General features: G+C 55.2%; 2 protein-coding genes across 7 annotated transcripts in view; one reads left to right on the top strand and one right to left on the bottom strand.

The window, feature by feature from the left end:
* KIF9 (kinesin family member 9) overlaps positions 1-8,099 on the top strand; it is a 44,185-nt gene extending 36,086 nt beyond the window's left edge. For 5 of the 6 annotated variants that reach the window (XM_073334868.1, XM_073334867.1, XM_073334869.1 and 2 more), the window contains 2 exons: positions 2,616-2,720; positions 4,478-8,099. In XM_073334868.1, the coding sequence (XP_073190969.1) occupies positions 2,616-2,720; positions 4,478-4,585 (213 nt within the window). In that variant the 3' untranslated portion in view covers positions 4,586-8,099. Of the gene's footprint in view, positions 1-2,615; positions 3,366-4,477 lie in introns of all 6 variants that reach the window. The other variant, XR_012157667.1, reaches the window with a different exon arrangement.
* Positions 7,068-13,312, bottom strand: part of LOC140906191 (tubulin beta-4B chain-like) — a 61,186-nt gene continuing 54,941 nt past the window's right edge. Inside the window, exons 7-9 of the mRNA XM_073329685.1 lie at positions 12,975-13,050; positions 10,918-11,059; positions 7,068-7,384 (exon numbers count right to left, since the gene is read on the bottom strand). Coding sequence (XP_073185786.1) covers positions 7,152-7,384; positions 10,918-11,059; positions 12,975-13,050 — 451 coding nt within the window. The 3' untranslated portion in view covers positions 7,068-7,151. The remainder of the gene's footprint in view (positions 7,385-10,917; positions 11,060-12,974; positions 13,051-13,312) is intronic.

Below are 13,312 nucleotides of genomic sequence, written 5' to 3'. Positions count from 1 at the left end.
ACCCGGCCCTGGCCCACTCCGCCCCACCGGCTTGTGCCGTAGGAGCAGTTCCCCTCTGCCCCACAAGCCTGGGGAGGAGATGGAGCGGTGGGGATTGGGGAAGAGGTGGGGGGATGGAAGGGGGTGGGATGAGGAGGAGATGAAGCGGTGGGGAAGGGGCATGGGATGAGGAAGAGAAGGGGATAGGGGAAGCAGGGGCAGTGGGAACAAAAGGGGTGGGGTGGGGAGGAGATGGGGCAGTGGGGAAGGGGCAGGGGATGGGGAAGAGAAGGGGAGGGGGAAGCGGGGGCAGGGGGAAGAGCCAGTGGGGAAGGAAGAGGGTGGGGTGGGAAGGAGATGGGGAAGAGAAGGGGAGGGGGAAGCGGGGGCAGGGGGAGGAGGCAGTGGGGAAGGAAGAGGGTGGGGAGGGGAGGAGATGGGGCAGTGGGGAAGGGGCAGGGGATGGGGAAGAGAAGAGAAGGGGAGGGGGAAGCGGGGGCAGGGGGAAGAGGCAGTGGGGAAGGAAGAGGGTGGGGTGGGGAGGAGATGGGGCAGTGGGGAAGGGGCAGGGGATGGGGAAGAGAAGGGGAGGGGGAAGCGGGGGCAGGGGGAAGAGCCAGTGGGGAAGGAAGAGGGTGGGGTGGGAAGGAGATGGGTAAGAGAAGGGGAGGGGGAAGCGGGGGCAGGGGGAAGAGGCAGTGGGGAAGGAAGAGGGTGGGGAGGGGAGGAGATGGGGCAGTGGGGAAGGGGCAGGGGATGGGGAAGAGAAGAGAAGGGGAGGGGGAAGCGGGGGCAGGGGGAAGAGGCAGTGGGGAAGGAAGAGGGTGGGGTGGGGAGGAGATGGGGCAGTGGGGAAGGGGCAGGGGATGGGGAAGAGAAGGGGAGGGGGAAGCTGGTTTCCAGCCTGTGGCATCCCCTTGGCAGAAGCTGGGGCCCCCCTGTTCAGCAGGCCCATCGAACCCTCACCCTGACAAGCCCCACCTCCCCTGCATCTGTACCACCCCGATGAGCCCCCCCAGACACCCTGCCCTCTGAGCCCCAACCACCTGCACCCCCACCCAAATGAACCCCACCCCCCCTGCACCTAGACCCCACCCCCCCGCTGAGCCCCAAACATCTTCACCTGGATCCCCTGCAGAGTCCCACTGCCCCTGCACCTGGAACCCCCCAATGAGCTTCTGTGCATCCAGATCTCCCACTGAGCCGCCCGCATCCAGACTGCCCCACAGAGAACTCTCTTACCCCACCTGGATCCCCCCACACTAAGTCCCTCTGCACTTGGCTCCTGCTGCCGGGCTGAGCCTGCTCACCCGCGCCTGGTGGGCCTGGCACAGGGGGGCAGGGCCCCAGGGTGTTTCTGGGGCAGGCCTGGCCCTTGCACTATGTCAGGGTCGGGTGCATCCTCACTGCTGAGTCCCTGTCCCAGGGTGGGGTCAGGGGAGGCTGCAGGGTGATCTCCCACCTCCATGCAACCTGTGGCCTGTGCTCCCCACTGCTATGTTGGAGCCTCCACATTTATTTATTGACAAGTAAAATTTGCAGAATTTTAAAATATTGGGCGCAGAATTTTTAATTTTTTGGTGCAGAATCCCCTCAGGAATCTGGGGTGCTGTGCAGCTGTGATGGTGGGACTGTTAGGAAGGTGGTGGGCAGTGGGGAGGTGTATGGGCGGGGAGCGCTACGCGAGCAGCGTGGTATGCAAGGGTGCTGTGCAGTTGTGGTGGGAGGCCAGCCGGGGAGGTCTCTGGGAGGGGTGAGGGCTGGACCTAGAGATCTGTGGTGGAGGTCTCTGGGCAAGGGGGCGCTGGGCATAAGGGCGAGGCACTGGGCAGGGAGGTGGTGGGGTGTGGTGCGGTGCGGGCCTGCCCTCAAGGGGAAGGGGCATGCTGGCAGCACAGGGCTGGGCAGGCCAGTGTGCTTCTGGCAGCTGTAGGTTCATAAATAGTGCCCTCCTGCTGGGCTGCGCAGAGCGGGGCTGCTCCCGCCATGCTGTGCCTCATTGCCCCCAGCCCGCCCTTCACTCTGGAGACTGACCATCCCGCCCCCCTGCACCTTGCCCCATGGGGGCCCACAAATATGTTTGGCCCTGGGCCCACAAAAAGTTAATCCGGCCCTGCATTCCAGGGTAATCCAAGTCTAACTAAAGAATCCAATTACATGTCCAAACAATGAATCTTCTGGCCCTGTTGGGTTATGTTTCATTTCCTTGCTCTACGCCCCTACTCGCAGGCCCTGCACCGCTTCTTCTCTGCTCTTGAGGCAGAGCACAGCCTCTCTGGGCTTTCTCCCTGGAGGCTCTGCTTCTTAGCAGGTTTCCCCTCCCCTTCTCCCAGGGACCTCCCTGATTCTCTCAACCCCTATCTCAGGGCTTTCCACGGGACCCTAAGCTGCTCCCTGGGGTTCCAATCACAGGGTCTCTGACTGTGGTTCCTTGAGCCTTTTCGTTCTGGGGCCCAGGTGTTCACCACAGAGACCTCCACCACAGATCTCTAGGCCCTGCTAACACCTGGCCCCTTAGTCCCACCCCCTCAGGCTGGGATGCAGTTAATTGCTGCACAGGTGGGGCTGGCCCTAATCCCCCTCCAAGGGGCCAGTCACCCTGTGACAGCTGGGTTCTCGCCTTCTCTTCCTCCCAGGATGAAGATGAGCAGGAGCGGTTTGACCGGCTGCAGGGGGAAGTCCTGCCAGCCTGTCCAGATTCCACCTCATTCTACAATGCCAAAATGAAGACTGATCAGAAGGTAGCGTGAGTCGGTGCCGGGCCGCAAGCGGGTTTGTCAGCACCTGCTGGTAGTGCAAACCTGTGCCAGGATTTTCTGTTGGGGGTAAACGCCCCCTGTGCGCAGCATGGGGCATCGGCAATACCCTCTGAAACAGCCCCTGTTCAGTTATACAGCACAAGGAGCTGTTTGCAGCCCCGTTCACCGCTCCCTCTCCCACCCCGGGGGCTGGCGCTTGGTGGTCGTATGCTACAGGATGAACTCTGAATTTCTTCCCATCACCTCAGCTAATGACTCTAAGGGCCAGAGCCTCAGCCAGTGTCAATGGCTGTGACAAGAGTGGCGCTACACTGATTTACCCCAGCTGAGGATCCGGCCACCGTGGCTTGGTCTGTAGTGCTCTGGCACTGCTATGGGGCAGTCTCATAATAAAGAGACACTCAGGACTTCCCCTCCCATGCTTGGCAGGGGCTGGGAGCGCCAGGCAGTAGGATGCTCTCAGCAAGTTACTGTGGACGTTGATTCTTGCTGTGACTTTTAACAAAGCTTGGGAAGGAACTCAGGATGTAGCTGCTCTCTGGCTCAGCGGGGAAATTCTGTATATTCAGCTCTGTGCTGGGGAGCAACTAGGAAACCTGGTGAAAACATGATGCCTGGCGTAATCAGGTGGGGCATATCCTACAGTCAATCACAGTGCGTTCTCACCAGGGCAGCTAAGGCAGTGGGGACAGAGAACCTGGGCTCTGCAACCAGATCCACTTGCTTAATATTGTAGCAAATGCGCACAATACGAGGTGCTTACACAAGGCACAATTAGCCTGTGGAACTGATTGTCACAAGATATCACTGAGGCCAAGAGCTTAGCAAGATTCAAAAAAGGACTGTATCTATATGGGTAATTGTCATAGGGTGGCTGGTCACCCCGTGTCTGGAACAGGTACAGCTCCCTTGTGCCAGAGCATGTGCTCCCGGCTAGCCAAAAGCAGGAGGCAGGAGCGAGGGGGCTATAAAGGATCAGAGGGAGTTCAGTGAGGGCACAGCTAGAAAGGGAATTGCAGAGTGAAGCTGCAGGAAGAGAGGGTCTCATGCAGGGAGTTGGGGCCAGGCAAAATAACCTTTGGGAGAAGGCAAAGAAGACAAGCCCAGCCCTGCATCTGCTCAGGCAGCAGGAAGGGGCAGTACCTCGGGGAGGAGGGGCCGTGCCCAGCTTAAGGTGGGGGTGGAAGATTTGTTTTTGTGGTTGCGTTTTACAACTTTGTGTTAATAAAGAAACCAAACCCCAAGAAGGGCTGTGATTGGCTGAGAGGCTGTGTGGAGTTTGTTTAAGGAGCCCTGGAGAAGGGGAAACTGGGGCAGAGCACGGCAGAGGCACCCCTGGCCCCAAGGGCTACTTGGGTGGTGGTCACCATGTTACAGTAATGGCCACATCCAGGCTTACAGTAGTAAGGATTCTAAACCAAACACCCCCAAACCAACCTTCAGCTGATGGGGGTAAGGAGAAAACTGACCCTGGGGACAGGTTATCCTATAACTGCCCACTAGTGGGTTTTTTGCCCCTTCTTTGGAATCAGGTGGGACGGGCCTGTGTTGGAGATGGGTTACTGGACTAGGAGGGGCTCTGGCAGTTCCCATGTTCCCAATGAGGACAACTTTTCCAAATAAGCGTGACACGGGCGAAAGTAACGTTGTGCCGGCTCCGATAACCATCTCTGCATCTAAACTATAGGCCTGAAGACCTGGTGCCATTTTAATAACTAGATCTTGTTTTCTATTATCAGCACAAGTACTTTAGAGCCATGGCCGCCCTCCAGCAAATGCACAAGAAACCTGGACTCATCACAGCTACGGTGAAGAACAAACCCCCAGCGGTGCTCCATGTCATATAGCAGGTGCAGGACAGAGCCATTTGCGTTGTGTTCTATACAAGGAAACGAACCAAACTGACCTCAGAAAACGGGTCAGCATTGATTTCCATGAGAGACTTACCAAAAAATAAAGCTGGGCTCGTGACAAATGGCTTTGGCTGGCTAGAATGAAGGTTAGTGCTGGCTACAGTAGAGTCGTCAGCGCCCAGAGAGGAAGATAAAATACACGTTCGTTAATTGAACCAGGAGAACTTGTTTCCCTGACTCTGAAAAGTGCAACGCCTTGGCAGGGCAGGTGTGTGCATGTTACCGGTGAGCTGCAGAGGAAAGAAAACCGAGCTTGTGCCTCTTCGCGACAGGTGAAAAGACCTGAAGGGTGGTTCTCTTTCTCGTATGTTTTACTGTTAGAAATACCAGGAGTGTCCAGGCCAGGCCCCTGGTGGGGTGGCCTCCTTTGGAGGACCCAGAGAATTCACAGCTTCTGAAACATCAGAATCTTACCCGCCACTCCAGCCCCTTGATGCCAGATAAAGTGGCCAGAATGGCACATAGGGGCTCTCAGCATCTGTCTACACTGCACATTAAGCCCGGGTCTGTGGGACCTGGGCTTATGGACCTGGTGTTTCCAAGCCTGTGCTTGAGTAGCCACGCTGCATTGCAAGCCTGGATTTACGGTTACTGGACCGGGTCTCCCAGACGTGCTGATGCGTCCATACTGCGCTACGCAGGCCTTCTGACTCAGGTCTGCGGCTTGAGCTGTGTCCACGCTGCATAATGACAGGGCTGGGACCCAAGTCACAGCAGCACACGGGCTCTGCTAGCAGGGGCCTAGGAGCCGAGTGCCTGCTGACCCGAGTCAGACTGATTGCGGGGGCGGGGAAGTGGGGCTTGAGCTCAAACCTGAGTCAGAGCCCGGGCTTAGTGTACAGTGCAGACACCCTAAAAGCCCTCGATCCAGCCAATGGAGAATTCTTGTCCAAGAACGGAAGAAGGCAGCCACAGGTGGTCCTATGAGGACCCCCTTCCTCTTGAGGGCACACTATTAAGAGAATAGAAAGAGACAAAACCTAACAACCTAGTGATGCTGGGGCACCTTCAGCCAGTACTAGGCAGCTGGTCAGGTATCATGTTGGGCCAGGGTTTTAAACAACCATCTTTTCACCTTGTGCACAATTGCTTCTTGGTACAGCTGGTTCTAGAGATAGTTCTGGAGCCTACTTTCAGCTTAGTGCTAAATACATAACAGCCAGTCTGGGTCAGACCAAGGGTCCATCTAGCCCAGTATCCTGTCTTCCGACAGTGGCCAGTGCCCGGTGCCCCAGAGGGAATGAACAGGACTGGTCATCATCAAGGGATCCATCCCCTGTCGCCCATTCCCAGCTTCTGGCAAACAGAGGCTAGGGACACCATCCCTGCCCACCCTGGAGAATAGCCATTGATGGACCTCTCCTCCATGAACTTATCTAGTTCTTTTTTGAACCCTGTTATAGTCTAGGACTTCACAACATCAAATAACAGGGTCCTTGTAAAACCTGCAGGATGCCGCTCTGTCAGATGCCCCAATGGGGTTTGCCCTTCCTGTCCCCAAACATTGCCTATGCAATGTGTCCAAGCCTTTAGCCTGGTTAAGGAACATCTGAGGTCCTGTCTACAGGCCAAATTGCAAGCACGTTGTAACTGCGTCTCCTGCCTGGCTGTACAAGTGCAGATGAGTCAGGTCTTTACTAGTGTGTAGTCTTCTCCCTGAATAAATCTGCTCGGGTTTTGTTCAGCCCTCTAATTACCTGCTCAATCCCTCTGCTTTGTAACCCTGTCTGTTCGTAGCTTCAGCTTCCTCTCTGGTTTCCCAGGGACCAGATTAGGGACCAAAACCTGTTCCCCTTCGTCATGTAGGGTGGCTCCCCCTCTATGGAAGGTGCTAGGATTTGGCTTTAGCTCGAAGCTAAGGAGAAGGACCCACACCCTAGATCTCTCAGAGCCTTGTGTCACTATCCCAAAGTGAGTGAGATCTTCCGAGGCAAGGTGTGTCCAGGTGGTATGTTTATAGGCTTTCTTGGTGGCCTTGCCACATGCCCTCTGTCCTCCAGAAGCAAAGGCATGATTCCTCTATGACTCCCCTTTGCTCCAGGGGCATACCAACTTGCTGCTAATCCAAACCAACAGTAAATAACTACCCCTGCAATGCTGGCTCAGCTGTGCTGGCTGGCCCTGTGCTGGGGGGAGCCCTTCCCCTCCCATCACATATTGGGTGGGGTTGGTTCACCCCCTTATACCTCTATGCAATGTCTGGATAGCCTGTGCGGGGGCACGAAGGGGTTCTTGCTCTCCATACCACCCCTGCATGGGCCCACGGACCAAGAGGCAGTCGAGCCCACAGTCTGTTTTCCACACACTCACACTCTACCGGCTGAGAGGCGATTCTATTTGTCTAGTGTTGTGTGTCACAGTATTGATTTACAGCAGCATCCCCCTCAACTCAGAACCACCCCTTTCCCAGAGACCTTGGCACGATCTTTCCTGGAGGTTCTCCGAGCTCTCAGGAGGAAGGCTGACAGCCAGCAGCCTGGAAGTGCCAAAGCAGACAGCGTTATTCTCCCAGCCGGCTGTAATCGTCTGCCACAGAGCAGAGCGTCTCGAAGGCCTGCTGGAAATCCTCCTCCTCGCAGCCATATCGCCAGTACCAGTGGAGGCAGGCGTTGGTCTTGTACATTGCCTCTGCTCTGGCCACCACCTGCTGCAGGAGTTCCGCTGAGCTGCTGTGGTTGGCACAGACAGTCAGCGAGTGACTCTGACATCCAGGCTCCACGATGTTGAGAGAGGCTGTGGGACGGAAAGTCATCTCTTCACCCGGACGTATTAACCCTTCACAAGCTACGTGTTCCCGAGAGATCTTCTCCCACCCGGAAAGGATTAAAAGGGACATATGGCACCTCCCTCATTCCCGGAGCGGGAAAGCCCTCTGCATTCTAAACACCTAGCCTAGCTAAACTACAGTTCTGGTCTACCACTGTGCAGGTGAGAACTCTTCATAACGCTGGTCTTGCTGCAAAGTGCAGAGCGGAATTATACAAGAGCCTCATTTCCAATAATACGCACATGTGAAATCTTACAAGGCCTTATCCCGCGCCCCTGAAGTAAACAGCCACCACGTGACCGGGTACGAGCCACTCCTCTACCTCCCTCTCATTAAAGCGGGGATCATACTTCCCTCGTTGGAGTGGTGTGATGCTTCATTAATGTGTGTAAAGCAGGGGAGATCCTCACTGGCCCCTAGCACCATCTCAGAGTCGAGGACAGTCCAAGAGGTAACTCAGCATGAACACACCAGTGGTTTTAGCCTCTACTCACTGCTCCTCAGTCGCTATTGGACACGGGCCTCAAGAAGTGTATTGACCGGGGAATTGATTGTGCTGGGCCTGTTTCACATGCTTGGCTAACGTAACAAGGCAAAGGTGTGTGCAGCTTTCCGTTCTCTCCCTTAACCTGGAGTTACTGCTTTTTGTGTCGATATGAAAAATTACAAATAAAAGCCTAATGACCCTACTTCTATGTAAAAAGTGTGCATTTCCCTGCTGGCTCTTCCCAGCATCACACTGAGGGTTGGTCTGTGTTTGTACAGCCCCTAGCACAATGGGCTCCTAGTCCGTAACCAGAGGCTACGGTAACACGACTAATAATGAATACACGGATTCAGAGGTTTCTGCAGCTGTAGTCCCTGCTGCTGGGTCTGCCTTTGTCCATCGGTTTTTGGCAGGCAAACAGCTGAGTCAGAAGGAAGGAGCCTTCCTCCATAAGGGTCACTGCAGCTCCTACCTGTTTTTGCTTTCAGTTTTGCTGCCTTTTCTCCCTCCTTTCCCATTTTGCCCCAATCTCTTCCCACTGTCCCCTCTCTCCTTCATTTCTCCCTTCCAATCCCTCTCACAACTGCATCATTTGGGTGCGAGGGGCTTATGCAAGTTCTAAATGAGGAGGTTTGAGGGTGAGCCAATGAATTTGAGGTCACCTCCCTCCAAATGTGGGTGACTTGACAGTGCTCCTGGTGTCTCCACTCAGCAGGGTCCCTGGATTGGACTAGCGAGGGTGCTGCGGCCAGGCCTGGGCTGCCTTACAGTTATGGGACAAAAGCTCCCACAAAGCCAGCAGCACCAACTAGTTCTGTCAGCCTCTCCCGAGCACCTCACTATGGAATGAACCAAGGATCTGGAGTCCCCACGTTCTTGGGGAAGCTACAGAATGAACTAGAGAGCCCAGCTTCCCCCCAGCTCTGGCGTCAGTGCGAAGAGCTGGAGGGGAGGTGCTGGTGACACTGCTCTCTGGGTCAGTCATGATCAGTGCTTCAGCACAGTGCTGGGGGCACCAGGCAGCTAGAGATCCCTTCCTGCTGAGCCATAAAACAAAGGCCTGAGCCACTCATGGCTATTAACTCTTCAAGCCCCAAGGATGCGTGGATTGAGTGGCCGTGAACTACACTGAGAGACTCCCAAGGAATCTGAGGGCAAGTCTGCACTACAAAATGAAGTTGACTGAAGTTATGTTTCTGTACGACCACCTGCAGTAATGAAATCGCTTTTGCATGTCCACTCTACGCTCCTTGTGTCGGCCCGGGGCACATCCTCCCCAGGAGACTTGCTCCGATTTGACGGTCAGCGTGGGGCACTGCAGGACGGCTTCTGAAAAGCCGCAACGGGATGGTAAGCAACACCATATCTAGAGCAGTGGCGGGCAGGCACCACCCCCGCAGCTCCCATTGGCCGGGAATGGGGAACTGTGGCCAATGGGAGCTTTGGGGGCAGTGCCCGCAGAGAGGGGCAGCGTGCGGCACATGTGCCCCCAACCCCCCATGTTGGCCCCTTCCAGGAGTGGCATGGGGTCACGGCATACAGGGAGCCTGTCTTAGCCTTGCTGAGCTGCCCATCGAGGTAAGTGCTGCCCAGCGTGAGGCTGCACCCCAGCCCCCAGCCCTGAGCCCCCCCCTGGAGCCAGCACCCCAATTCCCCTCCTGAACCCCAACCCCCTGCCCCAGCCCAGTGAAAGTGAGTGAGGATGCGGGAGAGCAAGCGAGGGAGAGAGGAGGGGGTGGAGTGAGCGGGGCGGGGCTTTGGGGAAGGGGCGCGCTAGATCTTAAATTCAAAAAGTGAAATTGGACGTAAAAAGGTTGGAGACCACTGATCTAAAGTGACACTGTGTCAACCTAACTACAATGACCAAAGCGCTACACCTCTTGCAGAGGTGGAGTTAAGTCAGCGTAGTGGGCGAGTTACGGCGGCGGGAGTGACATTTGAGTGTAGACGCTTACAGAGTTAGGTTGATGTAAGCTGCCTTGTATCGACCTAACGCTGTAGTGTAGACGAAGCGATATTCCGCTTCTCCTTCCTGCCTCAGCTCGCTCCGACCCTATATTGCCCACCCCATGTCACTCGCTGCCCCCTCCCTCCCCACCAAATCAGAGCTCTCTCACATCTCTATCCCTCACCTCCACCCTTCCACCTGCAGGGACCCTTCCCCTCACTGCCAGCGTCCTCCCACTGCCCTTCGTCTGAGCCCCTGCTGAAACCTGCTTCCCTGGGCTGGCTTCTAGCCACTTGGACACTGGCCAATCCTCAAGGATCAAATAGCCCCTGGCTCCCTTAGAACGAGTAGGGATGTTAACTCCAGCTTGGCTCATTTACATTCTGCCTTCCAACAAAGCCCCCCCAGCCTTCCACCCAGCTAGGCTGGGCACAGTAGAGATTCTCAGGGTATGTCTCCACCGCAGTGGGCCAGCCGCAGGTGTCTAGTTGCTGTGCAGACAAACCCACAATGACCTCGAGCTGAATTCAGTCCTGGGGTACGTGGAGGCAGCTCCACTGAAGTCAATGCTGCTGCTTCCACCAAGCTTGAATTGGTTCCTCATGTACCAATAGAAAGGATGGTCTTGGGGTTAAGGCCTGGGAATCAGGAGACCTGGGCCCAGTTTCTGGCTCTGCCACAGACTTCCTGTCAGACCTTGGGCAAGTCCCTTAATCTCTCTGGGGCTCCCTTCCCTTTCTGTAAAATGGAGAAGAACGGTCCTTCGTTATGCATCTGTCAGAATAAATGAAAGTGAGTTTCTGAGGGGCTCAGATGCTATGGCGGTGGGTGAGATGCAAGTGCTTAGACAAGACCAGCAGTGAGTTCAGTGGACTTGGTGATGTCTATGCAGGTTTTCAGACGCTTCCCCAGCCTGTGACCTTTTCTCCAAAGCAAAGAAAACCTCTCTTGAGCACAAGGAATGTGACACACTCTGGTCTGACCTTTGCAGACTGGCTGCATTTGTCAGCCTGTCCCATATCCCCAGCAGCAATATGCATAGAAGAGGGCCCAGCGAGACTGACCTGTCCAGCAGCTGAGAGGGAAGGGATTCCAAGAAACACAGCGGTAGGCTTGCTTCAACTTCCTCAGCACCGAGTCACGGGACAGAAGAAAGGTGTCCTCTTGGTAGCTGTGGGCTACAGCGAGCACAGAGGTGCTATAATGCTGCAAACAAGGCAAGCTAAGGACAAAGGGCAAAGCAAATCCAGGAATGACCTTCAGAGCTTTCCCCCAGCCAGTGGGGAAGAATTCTCCTTTCCCGGCTTGAACGTTTCCCACCCTAGAGTTGCCAAGGCTGGGATTTGAATCTGCTGGACATTTCGATCACAAATCTAGTTGTATAGGGCAGGGAAGTCAATGGACTCATGGCCTACTGGCTAGAGCAGTGGACTAGGACTCAGGAGACCAGGGTTCTATTCCTGGCTCTGCTGGTGACATTGGGCAAGTCACTTTCCCATTTCTGTGCCTCAGTTTCCCCCGCTATATAATGGGGATGATGATACTGGCCTCCCTTGTTAAGGGCTTGAGATGGATGGATGAACAGTGCTGTATCAAAGCTAGGACGTATTCTTCTCAAATCTAGTTCAGGAACTCCGTGGGGGTCAGATTTCAACTCCTGTCTAAGTGGCTGTGCTTGGGGCCTAGATGTTACTGCAGTAAATATCCCAGACAGCCTGAATAGATCCAACCCCTGCATCATGCAGCACTCCATCACCCTTCCCTGACAGATGGACCTCTCTCTGGGACACTGTGTAAAAGCTGCAAGGCAGGTCGGTGAATGTACCCCATCTCCTCTCCTTGGGCCAGCAGAGGTTGGCAAGTGGCAGAGGAGGCGAGGGAGTAGCTCACACCACTGCAGTGACCCTGACACGTGGGCTTAGTGAGGAACAGTACTGCAAACTCCAAAGCATGGGCCAGGGCTTCCTGCTCACGCCCTGCTGATGGACAGGTGACAGCAGGGACCTGAGGCCTTGAAGGAGGTGGTGGCACGGAAGTTATAACAGAGGGAAGAATAGTGGGGGACCTTTAAGGTTTTATAAAGGCTTTAGAGGATCCCTCTCCAGTGGCACGGGGTGAAGGCTGTGTCCATATCACCACCTGTATGATGGGGACAATAACACTCCTTTCCATCTGGCTTGACCGGCTAGACTCTCAGCTTCTCAGGACCTAGGTGTCTGTACAGTGCCTGGCACAACAGGTCCCCAGCCTTGGCTGGAGCCCTCTAGCTTAGGGGTTCTCAAACTTCATTGCACCATGACCCCCTTTTGACAACAAAAATTGCTACATGACACCATGAGGGGGGACCAAAACCTGAGCCTCAGGCAGGGGGGCCAGGGTCAAAGCCAGAGTCCCACTGCTCTTGGCAGGGGGGCCAACATCGAATCCCAAGGAATTCAGTCCTAGGTGGGGGGGCTGTAACCTGAGCCCCCCACACACTCAGGGCTGAAGCCCTGGGCTTTGGCCCCAGGCAGTGGGGCTCGGGCTTCGTCCCTGGGGCCCAGCAAGGCTAATACCAGCACTTGGTAACCCCATTAAAATGGGGTCGCGATGCACTTTGGGGTCCCGACACAGTTTGAGAACCACTGCTTTAGCTGGTATCCATAATACAGACAATAGGCATGGGAGGGACAAGCTCACACCTCTATCTTCTCAGCAGATCAGATTTTTAAAGAGACCAGTCCCACAGGCAAACTTCTGGGTGCCCAGAGGTCCCATCCTGAACTGCATTTAAATCTAGACGTTTCCAAATGTATTTCAAGGCAGATGAACAGAGGTAGGTAGGGGACGTCCCTGTAGTTAGCTGGGAAGTTTTGGAATGTGTAATCTTGATGACCCTGTATCTCAGCTTGAAGGTTGCAAGGAATAAACTAGAAGACAACTGGTTTCGCTTTCTCTTTTCTCCCGGCCCCAGCCAAGGTGCATAGAACACTCCTACAGGGCTTTCCAAGGGCCCTTTGGCTCAAGTCAGAGGCAGGTAAAGGGGAACTTGTCTATCTGGTTGATGTTCTCTCCCCTTCCTCCACCCGAGTCCCCAGTTCAGGCACATTTGGAAGACGCAGCGCTTGTGGAGAAAGGATACGGGCCGTCCTGCGTGAGACGCACGCGGCAACGAATGCACAACGGACGATGCCAGGCTGTCCCAAAATACTGTCCCCCTGGGAAATGAGAAACAAACCAAATTCACCAGGAGCTACGGCGAAAACTAACATGTCTGTTTCACTAAAAACGAGGGGGCAGAGCCTGGGCTTAGTTTGACTAAGGTAAGTCCAAGGAAAAAAGCACAAACAGCTGCATCAGTGCAATGTTACGGTAACACCAAAGCATCAGGGAGTGCAGCAATGGGAACGCTCCCGCATTGGATGGGTCTCAGTCCCCTCTCGCACAATCAAGCAAGCCACCCAACAGGTACCACGGAGG

Source organism: Lepidochelys kempii, chromosome 2 (genome assembly GCF_965140265.1).
Source record: "Lepidochelys kempii isolate rLepKem1 chromosome 2, rLepKem1.hap2, whole genome shotgun sequence".
In the NCBI taxonomy this organism is placed as follows: domain Eukaryota; kingdom Metazoa; phylum Chordata; order Testudines; family Cheloniidae; genus Lepidochelys; species Lepidochelys kempii.
This window is presented reverse-complemented; position numbering and strand designations above follow the sequence as displayed.